The 12,921-nt window shown below is 43.0% G+C and overlaps 1 protein-coding gene across 3 annotated transcripts in view; it reads right to left on the bottom strand.

Annotated features, from left to right (window-relative positions):
* Window positions 1–871: 871 nt before the first annotated feature.
* Window positions 872–12,921, bottom strand: part of JARID2 (jumonji and AT-rich interaction domain containing 2) — a 297,444-nt gene continuing 285,394 nt past the window's right edge. For all 3 annotated transcript variants that reach the window (XM_074272131.1, XM_074272149.1, XM_074272140.1), the window contains one exon: window positions 872–2,669. In XM_074272131.1, the coding sequence (XP_074128232.1) occupies window positions 2,487–2,669 (183 nt within the window). In that variant the 3' untranslated portion in view covers window positions 872–2,486. The remainder of the gene's footprint in view (window positions 2,670–12,921) is intronic.

Here is a 12,921-nt window from a genome sequence, read left to right as displayed (position 1 = left end):
GGAAAAAATTGGCTCCAAGGAGCGGAGTTAAGCCTAAAGCCCATACCCCCGCCACCACCTCCTATCGCCTTGACTTTGGCAAAGAAAAAAGAAGTAGAGGGAAAGCAACCAATGGAGGAACAGACAGATGGACACTGAGATGGTGGTGTTTCTAGAAGCACCGATTCAGGGCTCGATTCTGAGACCCAAGCCTTGGGAAAGGCGGGTGCTCCAGCACCGCCGTTCCAGGCGAGAAGGGGAGGTGGCAGCTTCCTGCTGGGACCTAGAACAAGGAGTGGAAAGAGAGACTGAGTTTTCAACCCCCACCAACCAGTGAATAGAGGAGACAATTGGAGACGAGGGAGCGGCCCCGTCCATCAGGGATCTTGGAGGGAAGAATGCCAGGGATGAGACAGTGCCCCGTCAGTCAGGCAAGAAAGAGCTCATTCCCCCCACTCATCTTCCACAAGACAGACAAATGTCCAAAAAACTTTTTATTATTAAACCTTGTAGTACAAACCTGAAAAGTAAACCAAAAAAAAAAAAAAAAAAAAAAAAAAACTGGCAATAAACAACAATGAAGTCTTTCCTTCCAAGGAAAGAGAGCAGAGCAGCGCTAATAAATTAAATGTCCAACTGTAAGCCATAGTCAGAAGTTTACTGTCAAAAAGAGGGGAAAAGTACACAGCAAGGCCATAAAAACCGGACAACCACATTGGAAAACACTCGACTTGTTTATGTTATTGTTCAATATTCCAAAAACAGTTCAGTCTTCTGCAACAACAACCAACAATTGTATCCTAGGACTTCCCTGACAAGTCCCCACTGGCAAGCTCAGTGTGAGGTGGGTAGCTACGGTCTTGTTGAACTCAATTATGAAACAGAGGACAGCTTGTGAAAAGTTTCCCTTCTTTATTCCACACAGACTGTACACACAACCAGAAGAGGGCGACAGCTACTCCATTATGATTTTTCCTTGTTGTTCAGTGACGTAAGCAGCACTTATATAAATGTTACAAGAAAAACCCTGTAAGCATCCAGTCCAATCCAACCGATGAAGAAACGGAAACGTAAGGCTTTTCTTCATCTTGTCCCTTTGCCGCCCTTCCCACCCTCCCCACCAAGAAAAAAGGCTCAAGTATTTAAAACAATTTACAGGCATATGTACAAAAAGGGATGGGATTTCTTTGTGTGTGTGTATGTGTGTGTGTGTGTGTGCGCGCGCGCATGTGTTTTGTTCTGTTTTGTTACAACATATAGGAAAAAAAATAGACAAGATGAGCGCAGATGCATTTTCACATTCAAAAACAACTATGCAGACCTCCTAGTGGCTCTAAATGTGATCACAGAAATGAAACAAATTTTAAAAAGAAAAGATTAATGCTGACTTTTGTGTAAAGATGTGAAACAACAACAGCCATGGGATGAAAATGGAATGTCAGAAAGATTGCACGTCTATGACAAAGAAGCACTTCGGGCTTCAATCATTTTTTTTCCTTTTTTTTTTTTTTTCTTGTAAGGATGCTATTGAAGGGTTGTTTTTTTATTTCTTTTTTTTTTTTTTTTTGTGGGTTTTTTCTTTTTTTTTTTTGATAAAGTAGCCAACAGCACCAAAAAAATAACAGAATGGATTTCCTAATGAAATCAGGCACAGTTTTCCCTCACATGACCCCTCCAAGGTAGGCAGTCTTTCTCTTTCTCTCTTTCCCCTTAAACAGATGCATAGTGATGTGCTGGTAAAAGAACCTCGTCACTCCAAATCTCATCATTTTGCCTATGGTTAGGAAATAAAGTCCACCTCCAGCTGCCATAACCTACCCCCCAAAAGAATGGACATCTTCCAATTAAGAAAAAAAATTTACAAAACTCATCTTGCACATGACAGAAGAAAAGACAGCCAAAGTAAAGCAACTTCTTCTTTCAAGTTTTTTTTTGTCTCCTATCCCCCTTCTCTCTAGAAAATCTGCTCACATGACTGGAGAACAAATTATAAAATACAACAAACTTCAACCTATTAAAAATGGGTTAAAAGTCTTTCCCCCACAGTTATGGAAAACAAAAACAAAATCCCCACCAAAAAAAAAAAAAAAAAAAAAAAAATGAAATAAAATAAACACATCCCCACCAAAAAAACAAAAAAAAACAAAAAACAAAAAACAAAACCCCAAAAATTTCAAAAAACAAACCAATCCAACAACAAAAAACAAACAAAAAAAAGGCTTTTGCTTAGCCAAAGGGGCAATACAAATTAATATCTTGGCCCCTTGAGAGTTTTAAAACAGTGAATATACAGCAGTTTCCAAAAATCCAACTGCCATATCTAACTACCTAAGTACAAAAAAAATTTCAACAATTTAATGCTAAAACAAAATTAGTTCTCTAAAACCAGAAGAAAATCTTCTTTAGAGCTAGTGCAAAGACAGCTTGTATTCTACAGCAAGTACTCCAAACTAGGATATAATAATTACAAAAAAATATATATAAATCGACAATGAGTGTTGGCATCTTCAGGATGAACTTGAAGCACTTTTGGATGAACTGGAGGATGAAAGCCTTGATGATGGCACGTCCACTGTTGCTCTCTTGCGGGGTCCTCTTTTTGGTGTAGGCTTGCTGATACAGTTCTCAATGCTGCCATTTTTCCCAGATACTTTCCCACAGATCTGATTCACCAGACTGATAATTTGTTCCTGTTTGGAAGAAAAACGAGAGAATGAAACCCTTCCCCTCACTTGCAGGCACACACATCACTCAAAATCAGGTAGCAAAGGCAGAAAGAGAATCAGAGCGTCAATGGGGGGGGCCTCCAGGTGGGTGGGCTCGTGCAGGGCCCAAGTGCTCACAGACAGAAAGAGGGATGAGAATGCTGCCCAAGCGAGGCAGATGGGAACACTGAAATAACTCACCAACCACAAGGTCACCCAAGCTTTACTCAAAGCATGACCAAATGGATGGCATTCGGGTTTTTGAACTCTTGAATATATTCAAGTCAAAAAGAGACCCCAAAGACTGCATGATACTAACTCACTTTGGTTGGATGGGACTGAAACTGTGAGATAGCCAGGAGACCAACTGTTTGGCTTAGAAATCAAAACCAGCCTTGACTTGGTCTTTTTGATAATGTTTTGTTGTTGTTGTTGTTGTTTTTCCCCCTTTTTTTGCTGAGGCAATTGGGGTTAAGTGACTTGCCCAGGGTCACACAGCTAAGAAATGTTAAGTGTCTGAGACCAAATTAGAACTCAGGTCCTTCTGATTTCAGGGATGGTGCTCTATCCACTGCACCGCCTAGCTGCCCCGATAATGAATGTTTAAAGTTAAAAGTTAAATCAGGTTTTCTTGGCTTTAATTTTTACTGGATGGCTAAGTTTACACAGCTCATCTAACTAGCAATATCGAAACACCAACTCAATTCAAAAAGAGAAGGTGGAGCTTTTGCCTCCAAACAATTCTCAATTTATGAAAACTATTTTGGTATACATGGAGATGGCCTACAAAACCTTTCCCAAACCTCACATACATCAACTGTGCTCCCATCCCACTACCTTTCACCCCAAAGAGTAGAGGCAATGGAATGAAGCAAACTAATGTTCTCTCTCTCAACCACTAAGAGAAAACTATTTGCAGGATAAATTTATTTTTTCACACATATTCAGCTAAAGGAAAAGAATCAAAAGTAAGTAAATTCAATTTAATACAACAAATATTGCTTAATCACTGTAGACACAAATTTCTAAGAGTCAAAAGCTAGATACAAGTCAGTACGATGGTTTCAGGATTCTTGGAATGTGGAACGAAGGTTTCTTTACTTATTTTTAACCTATCGAAAACAACTTTAATCTTTCCTATGACCAAACTGTCACAGGAAATAGTTCCTCAGACTTCCACCCTTGAGTACCCTGGACAGGGTAAGTGATAGTATGTTGCCAGCTCTGGAGTCCTAAGGGCCAGACCTCATTCCCCCCCCCTTCTCCCTCCCACCCAGATCCCCAGGATCCCAAGGCCCCTCCTCCTTTCATTATCACCGAAGCACCAGTCAGCCAGCTCCTTCTGAAGTCTTCTGCTCTCAAATATAAGACGTACAAACTGTGTGTACAAAAAAAAAAAATTCTACCTCCTTTCCTCCCCCAAGAAAAACATCAAATCCTCAGCTCTACTTAATGTCCCACTCCTAGGCCTCCTGCTGTGGTCAAGGCCTGAGGGCTGCTCCACAACACATCACCTTGGGAGGCAGTGCCCATGGCACAAGCCCCTGGGACCACAACCCCAATCATGCACCTTACTGAGTTCCCTCCCCAGTTCACCACTTGGAGAAGAACAGGGTTAATAACGACTTCTTAACAGTTAAGATAAAAGCTCAGTCTTACAAGACCCTCCCCTCAGCTACCCTGCATCAGCCCCTTTTGCTCCCTTGGGCCAGCTCCTGGCTGCTGCTGTCCACCAGTGCACAAATCAGCCCCCCCCCCCCAATTACGCCAGCCTTCGTACCAGGGTAAGATCTACTATACCCGGGCGTTTGCTATTTAAAACACCTTAATATGTATGTTGGCAATCTTCTCAGATACCCAAGCCTCTCAGCTCATCAATATCCTCACCTCCCAGGACCTCTATCTTTACTCCACCCACAGAAAAGAAAGTGTAATATATTATTAATATAAATATTAAATATTTATAGGCATATGGAGTGTTCATATGTAAAAATGTTTGTAGCAGACTTTTTGCAGGGACAAGGAATAGGAAATTGGGTGGGTGCCCATCAGTCAGAAATTGGCTGAATAAATTACAATATGTGAATGTTATGGTATTGTATTGTTCTGTAAGAAATGACCAGCAGGAGGAATACAGAGAGGGCTGGAGAGACATGAACTGATGCTGAGTGAAGTGAGCAGAACCAGGAGATCATCGTACATGGCAGCAAGATTAAACAATGAACAATTGTGATGGACTCTTGAACAATGAGCTTCCAGAAAGAAGACTATGGGGAGTGAATGTGAATCACAACACAGTACCTTTTTTATTGTTGTTTGCTTAATCCCCCCCCCCCCACACACACACACACTCACTCATTTTTCTTCCTTTTTGTTCTGATTTTTCTTATGTAGCATTTTAAATATGGAATTCTGTTTAGAAGAATTGCACATGTTTAATGTATATTGGATTATACTTGCTGTCTATGGGAGAGGGTGGGGAGAAAGGAAGGAAAAAAATTTGGAGCACAAGATTTTGTGAGAGTTAATGTTGAAAACTATCTTTGCATGTATTTTGAAAATAAAAAGCTATCATTAAAATAAAGGTATTCCACTACATTTGTGTTCAGCCAAAGAAAGGCAAGAAAACCAGAAAGGAAACAAAATTTTTATTGGGCACCACCATTTTCTAGTTTCTAGAAAACTGCCATAAATATTTTTATACGTAAAGGACATTTTTTTGTTCTTTGAGATACAGACTATAGGAATGGTATCACTGGGTCAAAGAATATACAGAGTTTAACTGTAAATTGCTTTCCAGAATGGCTAGACCAGTCCACAGCTTTTCCAAAAGTAAAACCAATGTGGTTTGGTTTGTATCTTGCCAAAACCCAATTCGATTAACCTCGCCTCTCCTCAATGTATCTTCAACTATGTGTGTATCCACGTGCATGCAGTATCTTGCTGAATGGCTGACATTACAAATACATTCCTTCTCCAATGCCTAAAACATGCTCAGGTTTGTTCCATCTTTAAACACCTTCCCTTGACTCACAGACTAATCATCCATTTGATTTTCTCCTTTCACAGCCACTTTCCTAGGAAAAAAGTCATCTTCCTCTATGCTCCTGACATCCTCACAATCTGGTCTCCAATTGCACCAGGTGACTGAAGCCGCTCTCTCCAAGATCACCGGGACCCCTTCTGCGATCACCCCAAGGCCTCTTTTCCTGTGAGTTTCAGCTTTCTGAGGCTTTCCACAATGCCACAGGTTCCTCTTCTTATCTGACCTCTCTGCCTCATCATCCCCTCCAAGTCTCTACCCCAACAAGTCTACAAGTCTCCGTCTGCCTTGAGGACAGGACTCTTACTAGTTTCCCATGTGGCTGGGCTGACATTTCCCTTCTGTCGCCTTCATGTGCTGACTCTGCCCCTCCCCTACCCCCAATGCCCTCTAGCTAGGAGCCCTTCCCAATTCTCCCCCCCACCTTGGATCACCTCGCTGTGACCCATCTGTGGACAAGACAATGTCAGACCCTGGACATGGCACGACCCTGACCCGGTCACAGGGATGTTTCTCTGAGGGCCTTGCCCTGGCACGCAGGCAGGCACCCTGCAAAGGCACACCTGGAGCTGCTGCCAGTCAGCATTTCTCAGCCCACCTGCCCTGGGGGCCTAGCGCAGCCCTGCATGCTGAGGCCACAGCCAAGGTCAAGGAGTGCAGGTTGTGGAGTCACAGGTTCTAATCTGGCCTCGGATACTTTCTGGGCAAACCTAAGCAAGTCACGTGGTGCTCATCTGTAAAATGAAGAAAATAGCTACTACTCAAGTACCTTTAAGAAAGCCCCAAACGGGCTCATGCAGAGTCAGACACCAGCATGAGGAGTGGACGGCCCAGAATCCAGAAGCACAAGCTGGACTTCTGGCAGGAGGAGGAACATGGGTCTCCTATAGCCAGTCTCCTCTGGTGAAACAAGGCCAGGGGATGGTCCCCCGCTCCCACCCACCCCCAGGCCACCTTCTTCCTGTCCTAGGAAACACCCCTCCTCAGCCTGATGAAGCCCCTTGGGTGCAGCAGGACCATCCCTCATGGTAGCCGGCAACCTCATAGACGATGTCCCAAACAAGTCTCTCACCGCACAAGAAGAGGATCCACCAATCTGCCAATCTAAATTTCAAGAGACGGAAGCCATCATAGCAATCATAATTTACTTCTCAATAATCCAAGGACACTTTAACTCCCATTAAATCAAATGACATCTGTTTCTTTCCTTCGTTTTTTTGTTTTTGTTTTTTTAGCAATAAAACACAGACACCCGACTTGCCAGACCTCCTCTTACTTATGGACTTATTCAATCTTTCTGGGGTTTTGTTACATTAAAGGCTTATAAAAATTTAATCAGTGCCAAGAGGTTGGTAAAAATCTGGGCTTATGCTTCCCAGACCATGCTTCAGTGTGTTCTCAGGAAGACATTCATCTCTCTCTGGTTAATCAAGAAATACAGGGAGAGTAGCTTTGATGAATATCCTTAAGTTTTATTTTTAATCATATTCTGTCATTTTCTCTTTAAGTAAAAGAAATAGAAGAGACAAAGCGGTTGTTGCCTTCACTGAACATGTTTTTAAAAAAACAAAAGAGATGCAAATAAGGCTATTTCAGGCTTTCCAATCTTGCAATTTAGCCAAAAGCTGAGCAATTCTGACCCATTCTATTTGGACATGCAACCTACTGCCTTTGCCAACTACTCTTATGTCTTACCTTCAGATCTTTTGCCATAAATGATAAACAATTTGCCTCAAATGAGAGAAGAAAACTGATCAATGGCTTCTAAATTGAGGCTGGAGGACTCAGTAAAAACTCATTGTGGCTGAGGTGCTATTCAAATTACACAAGTCCATGTAATGCCCCAGGAAGCTCATTCTTGGGAAAATTTCATCACTCTGCAAGATCCCATCAAGCCTGGCCCTCTTTCTGCCTCATCAGCACTTGCTGGCCCTCCCTCCGAGGGGAGCCACAAACCCCCCCCAACCTCTAGCTGAGGAGGGAGCTGAGCTCAGGGAATGTTTCTTGACTGACCTCTCAGCCATTTCTGGGTGGCAGGTACAAGAGGAGTGGGGACAACAAGAGGTCTTCTACCGGGACTCCTTGGGCTTATAAAGGACACTGAATGTCATTAAAGCTCTTCTCGGCATCCAGGAATGGTTGGCCCACTCCTTACTGGAGTGCTCCTGGCACCCTTTTGCACCCCCTTGGAGTCGGGCCCCAAGGGCGCCTGGCAGGATGGCTAAAGCCTGAGTCAGCAAGACCCAAGTTACCTCTTGCTTTGGACTCCCATTACTAGCACTGACAAAGGGGAACCACCAGCTCCCTTGGGTGCCGGATCCTCATGGGTTAAAGGTGGATAAAACTACCTACACCTAATTGTGGAGATCAACTGAGAAAACATATGTACAGATCTTTGTGAAATCTTAAAGTGCCATATAATTGCCAGTTATTAATACCATTATTGTTGTTAGCTGTGTATTTTATGCTATTTGTGCACACCTTTATTGTTCATTTGTTTCCATACACCATTTGGGGTGTTTCTTGGCAAAGAAACAGGAATGGTTTGCTATTTTCTTCCCTAATCCACTTTACAGATGAGGAAACTGAGGCAAACAGGATTAAGGGACCTGCTAGGATGTTTGGGACTGCTTCTGAATATAGGTCTTCTTACTACTAGTCCTGGTGTACTATGCAGCTTGGCTGCCCTCTGTGGGTACCTAGTTTATTTACATTCTCTCTCTCAGATTCATGATACAGAGGATGATTGACAGCCAGGTGGATGGACAGGATTGGCAGAAGAAAAGGAAATAAGAACTAAATAAAAGCCCTGATACACAGTTCCATCTTTTTATCACGTCATTTTAAACATGATCCACTCTTCCACTGGAAGTTCGCTAAGGTGCATAGATCTTGTCTGATAGTCCTTAAAGTTTTTATTCTTAAAAATGAAGATTTCTCCCCAAAGTTTTTGTTCATGTGAGCTCTATCAATACACAGCATACCAGCAATTAAAACATCTTATTTTGAAAACAGTTTTGAACCTGTGGATCCCCTGAAAGGTTTATGACCAGCCCTCTCCCACCCCACCCCCAGTTCTCATTTCACCTTTTGGGAACACTGCTAAGTCGGACCCCTTCATTTTGTAGAGGTTTAGGCTTGTCTGAAGTAACACGGGGATCTCCAGATACCTAATTCACTTGGCCAAATTGCCCATTTTAGTGCCCAACAAGTCTAGACAAACAGATCATGAATGCATTCAGGTGGGAGAGAGAAGGTGAGGAGGAAGATGTCTGTAATGCTCATTTCCCCACGGGGACATCATGGCACATGCTAGAAGCCAGCAAGGAGCTATGTCAGGAAGCAGGACATATCTGAGAGCAAAGCGTTTCTCCATTTGATTAAGTGTGCCCTCAATGTACGCTGGGTGCAGCAGATAAGAGACAAGCCCTGACACATTATTGACCATGGGGGTCAAAGTGAGAGGTCTGTTCTATCTCGCTTAGCCTGTCAAGGACATACAAGGTTAAATCTGTCTTTCAGAGCTGGGAGATGAGAGACTCCTTTGGGAAGAAATCCAATTTTAGGATGTGGATATCATTCTCTAAGGAATGACTTCCCATTAGTAAGAATTCACTAAGTCAGCACACTGCTGAGTTTTGCTAAGATACCAGTGTTGCTACACAAGCCCCTTCAATGACCAAAACATTCTTATTCTACAGAATGACAAACAGCAATAAGTAAGTATGCCAGATTCATAATAAAATAAATAAATAAATAAATAAATAAATGAATAAATAAATGAATAAATAAATAAATAAATAGATGAATGAATGAATGAATAAATAAATAAATGAATGAATGAATGAATGAATGAATAAATGAATGAATGAATAAATAAATAAATAAATATATAAATAAATGAGGCAACAAACCCACTTCTCTGAGAACATCACCTATTTTTCACAGCCAGGCTACATGTTTCCCTTCTAACACATCTCTCTAACGAGCACAACCTGATATAGGATGGAGTCATAAGTATTTTTAAGATGGGAGAGGCTTTTTACAAAAGGACTGCATTTTTTTCCATGGGAGTCTAGAGGAAAACAAAAATTTATTAGCAATAAAATAAAAACTGTAACTGCTTCGTAACAGACTAGAATGTGTTTGGCTAATCGAATGTTCACAACTGGCTTGGGCACTGAATGGCACAGAAGGGCTAGCAGTTCTCATCAGAATCCTTACTCAAGGGTAGTCCAGTCAAAGAGGATCGCTGATTCTGGGGTGCAAGAGGGAGTGTTAAATTCATTTCCAAATCATGTGACCCATTGGGTTCATGGGCAGCTTATGCATGGTTCATGGCCTTTTCTTCTGCAAAACACTCAGGGCCCTAAAATCAAAATACATGCAGGATACCTCATTTGGAACTGAGAGTAACCCCTAGACCTCAGTCACACTGTGACCAGGACACGTTTGCTCCATCTTACCATTTGGGGGATCTCCCTCAGAGCCAGATGCATCGGCTGCTCTCCTAGAAGCTTCCTGTCCCCAGCCCACACAGGGAGTACAGGGGCTGCAATCTCAGATCCAACTCGCTCTTACTACTTGTAAAGCTTAAAGAGTAAGAAATGTGGGAGCTGTGTCCCTAATAACCACTCTCCGTTCTGGCAGCTACAACATCTATTTACAGAGTCTGCTTCCTGCCTGCAGCTGGAACTGAATCCATAGCCTGGTGGGAGGCAAGAAAGGAGGAGAAAGAAGGGCCCTAGCCTCTCTTGCAGGTCAGCCGCTGATTCCATCACTTCCCACCCAGGTCATGGGGCTCGCAGACAAAACGTCGGACATTTTTCACCACATTCTCGCCACATCCTGGCCCCGGCCGGGCCCTGCCCCAGGCCCTGCCCATCCTCCTGCATCGGAGCAGGAAGGCTGCCTGCTCTTCTCACTCAGGTGAACGCTCAGCCAACTTGACAAGACATCTGCAGTGTCGGGAGCCACCCACACAGAGATGCAACCAAATCCCCTGTAAATTAAACCCATGGCTGCCAAGACTACAAACCGAGTTATTCTAGAGATCTCAAATGGAAAGAGGCCGAAATTGCCAGTAGTTTCTCCATTGGCAAGGGCAATGAGAACTGTACAAGACTGGACCTTATTCTCCAAGTGAGGAAAAGGTTCTGAAGAGGGTTCAGGGTCCCAAATGCTGAGTATTGTGGCCTCTGTAAGACCAATTGTCTACACAACTCATTGAGGGATGCCGCTCACAGAGACAGCACAGCATAAGCCCCCGATTTCTTCAACTACTTCCTCCAGGAAAAACTTGAAGCTGCTCACATGAAGCCAAAGTGACTGACTCTGCAAAAGCAGAGAGATCAGAAAGGCAACAAAACTGGAAAATGGCCAGAAAGTTACCAAGTGGCAAGAAAAACACCAAGACAGTTATGGGGATGGCAAGCCAAACAATTTGTTGGCATATATCTTCTAGGGGCAGGGCATATATCAGGGGACCTAAGAAATCCATTTCTTAGCACAATCAAAATGGTTGTTGTCCATGAGCTCAGGTCCTTCTTGTTTGTGCCTGGCTCCTTCTTCCCCAGAAATTAAGTTTCTTAGATAAGTGTGGTGGCCCTGAAAACAATTCCCAACAGTGTTTAAAACCAGCTCCCTCCCAACTCACACCCAGATGTCTCAATTCCTGATCTAGCCTTTTGTACAAAATACAACATATACAGCCTTGTTTATAAAACATTGTAACAAAGGAAAAGAAATACATAGTGGGTTGGAGATCAGAGAAGGAGGACTGGAATTCTCAGCTATATTTCTATTAAGAATGTTTAAATTAAATTCTTACTTCCCACTGAGTACATTAAAAAAAAAAAAAAAAAAAGAAAAGAAAAAAACAAAACCAGCAGCCCCTAAGAGACCTAACCAAAAGCCCAGGAGGCAGTTTTTGGCTACAAGAGGGCTCCTGTATTTTTCTACTAATTAAGAGAAAAGGGAATGGAGTTCAGTACAAGGGCTGCAACTTCAAAGCACATTCCTGAATTCTACCCAAAACCTAAACTAACAGGGAGAAATAAGAGGAGAAAAGAAAAGAGAGAAGAGAGGAGGAGAAAAGGAGGAGAGAGAGAAAAATATTCCAAATATTAGAACTGCTCTGTTTTCACATATGGTGTTTATATTTGCCTTAAAAATAAAGAATTTCTGGACAGAAAGCTCCAGACTAGCTGGGCTCTAGTGCTGAAAACCCCACTTTGGTGGCTGAATTAACAAACATATAGGGATATTTCTTCATTGGCCAGAGAAAACAGAAAGCTCTTTTTATTCCAGTCCCCTCATGTCCCACTCTCCCTTCTTCCAAGTGATCTATCTGTGTTCACTGGCAGTGCTCTGGTGTGAGCTACAGTGTGCTTCCCCCACATGGGTGTCTGCCTCAGTTGAGGGATTCAAACCCCTCTGCCACCAGACAGTTCCCTAATTATCTCCCAAGAGTGAGAACTTGAAAGGCAGCCTGACCCCACAAAGCCTGCTGGCTGCACACGGGAAGGCCCTGCGTCCTCCCGGGGCGCCTGAGGTCTTAAGTGAAGCATCCGCAAGCGAAAGCCTAAACCCAGCTGGCTGCTGAATTATCAGTGGCTCTACAGCTTTGGGGGAAAGTGACCAAGTTGAAATGTGACACAGAAATCCCAGAGTTTTTTCAGGTTTCTTCATGGAGAATGTGTTTAGAACAAGCAAGAAGGACTGTGCCAAAGGCAATCCTTAATCTGTCATGTAGACAAAAAGTTGTAGTTTGACTGAAAAGCAGTTAAGTGGGATAGGACAGCATTCTTTAAATAACAGCCTGCCATACAAAAAGAGGAGCACCCTCACTATGTGGCTTGAAACAGTAATTATTAATGACAGGAAAAGGACATGGTTCAATGTAAGAAAGCACTTCCTAATAATTAGAGGTCTACAGTAAATGAAATGGGCAAACCCTGTGAGGTAGTGAGTATCCCAAAAGCAAAAGTATCCCAGCAAAGGCTGAAATCATGTCTCTTTAGAGCTTCAAGGTTCCCTAATCTGTGATTCTGCCCCCCCCCCATGCAAATGAAGCTGGGAAGCCTGCCTGGCCATTAAGCGGCAGTTAGAACCAGAACGTGATGCGCGTGCTTTGGTACCGTGGGCCCTTTCTGCCAGGGATAGTGGCCAGGGCCTCCTGCCACAAAGGCAGAG

Source organism: Sminthopsis crassicaudata, chromosome 1 (genome assembly GCF_048593235.1).
Source record: "Sminthopsis crassicaudata isolate SCR6 chromosome 1, ASM4859323v1, whole genome shotgun sequence".
In the NCBI taxonomy this organism is placed as follows: Eukaryota; Metazoa; Chordata; class Mammalia; order Dasyuromorphia; family Dasyuridae; genus Sminthopsis; species Sminthopsis crassicaudata.
This window is presented reverse-complemented; position numbering and strand designations above follow the sequence as displayed.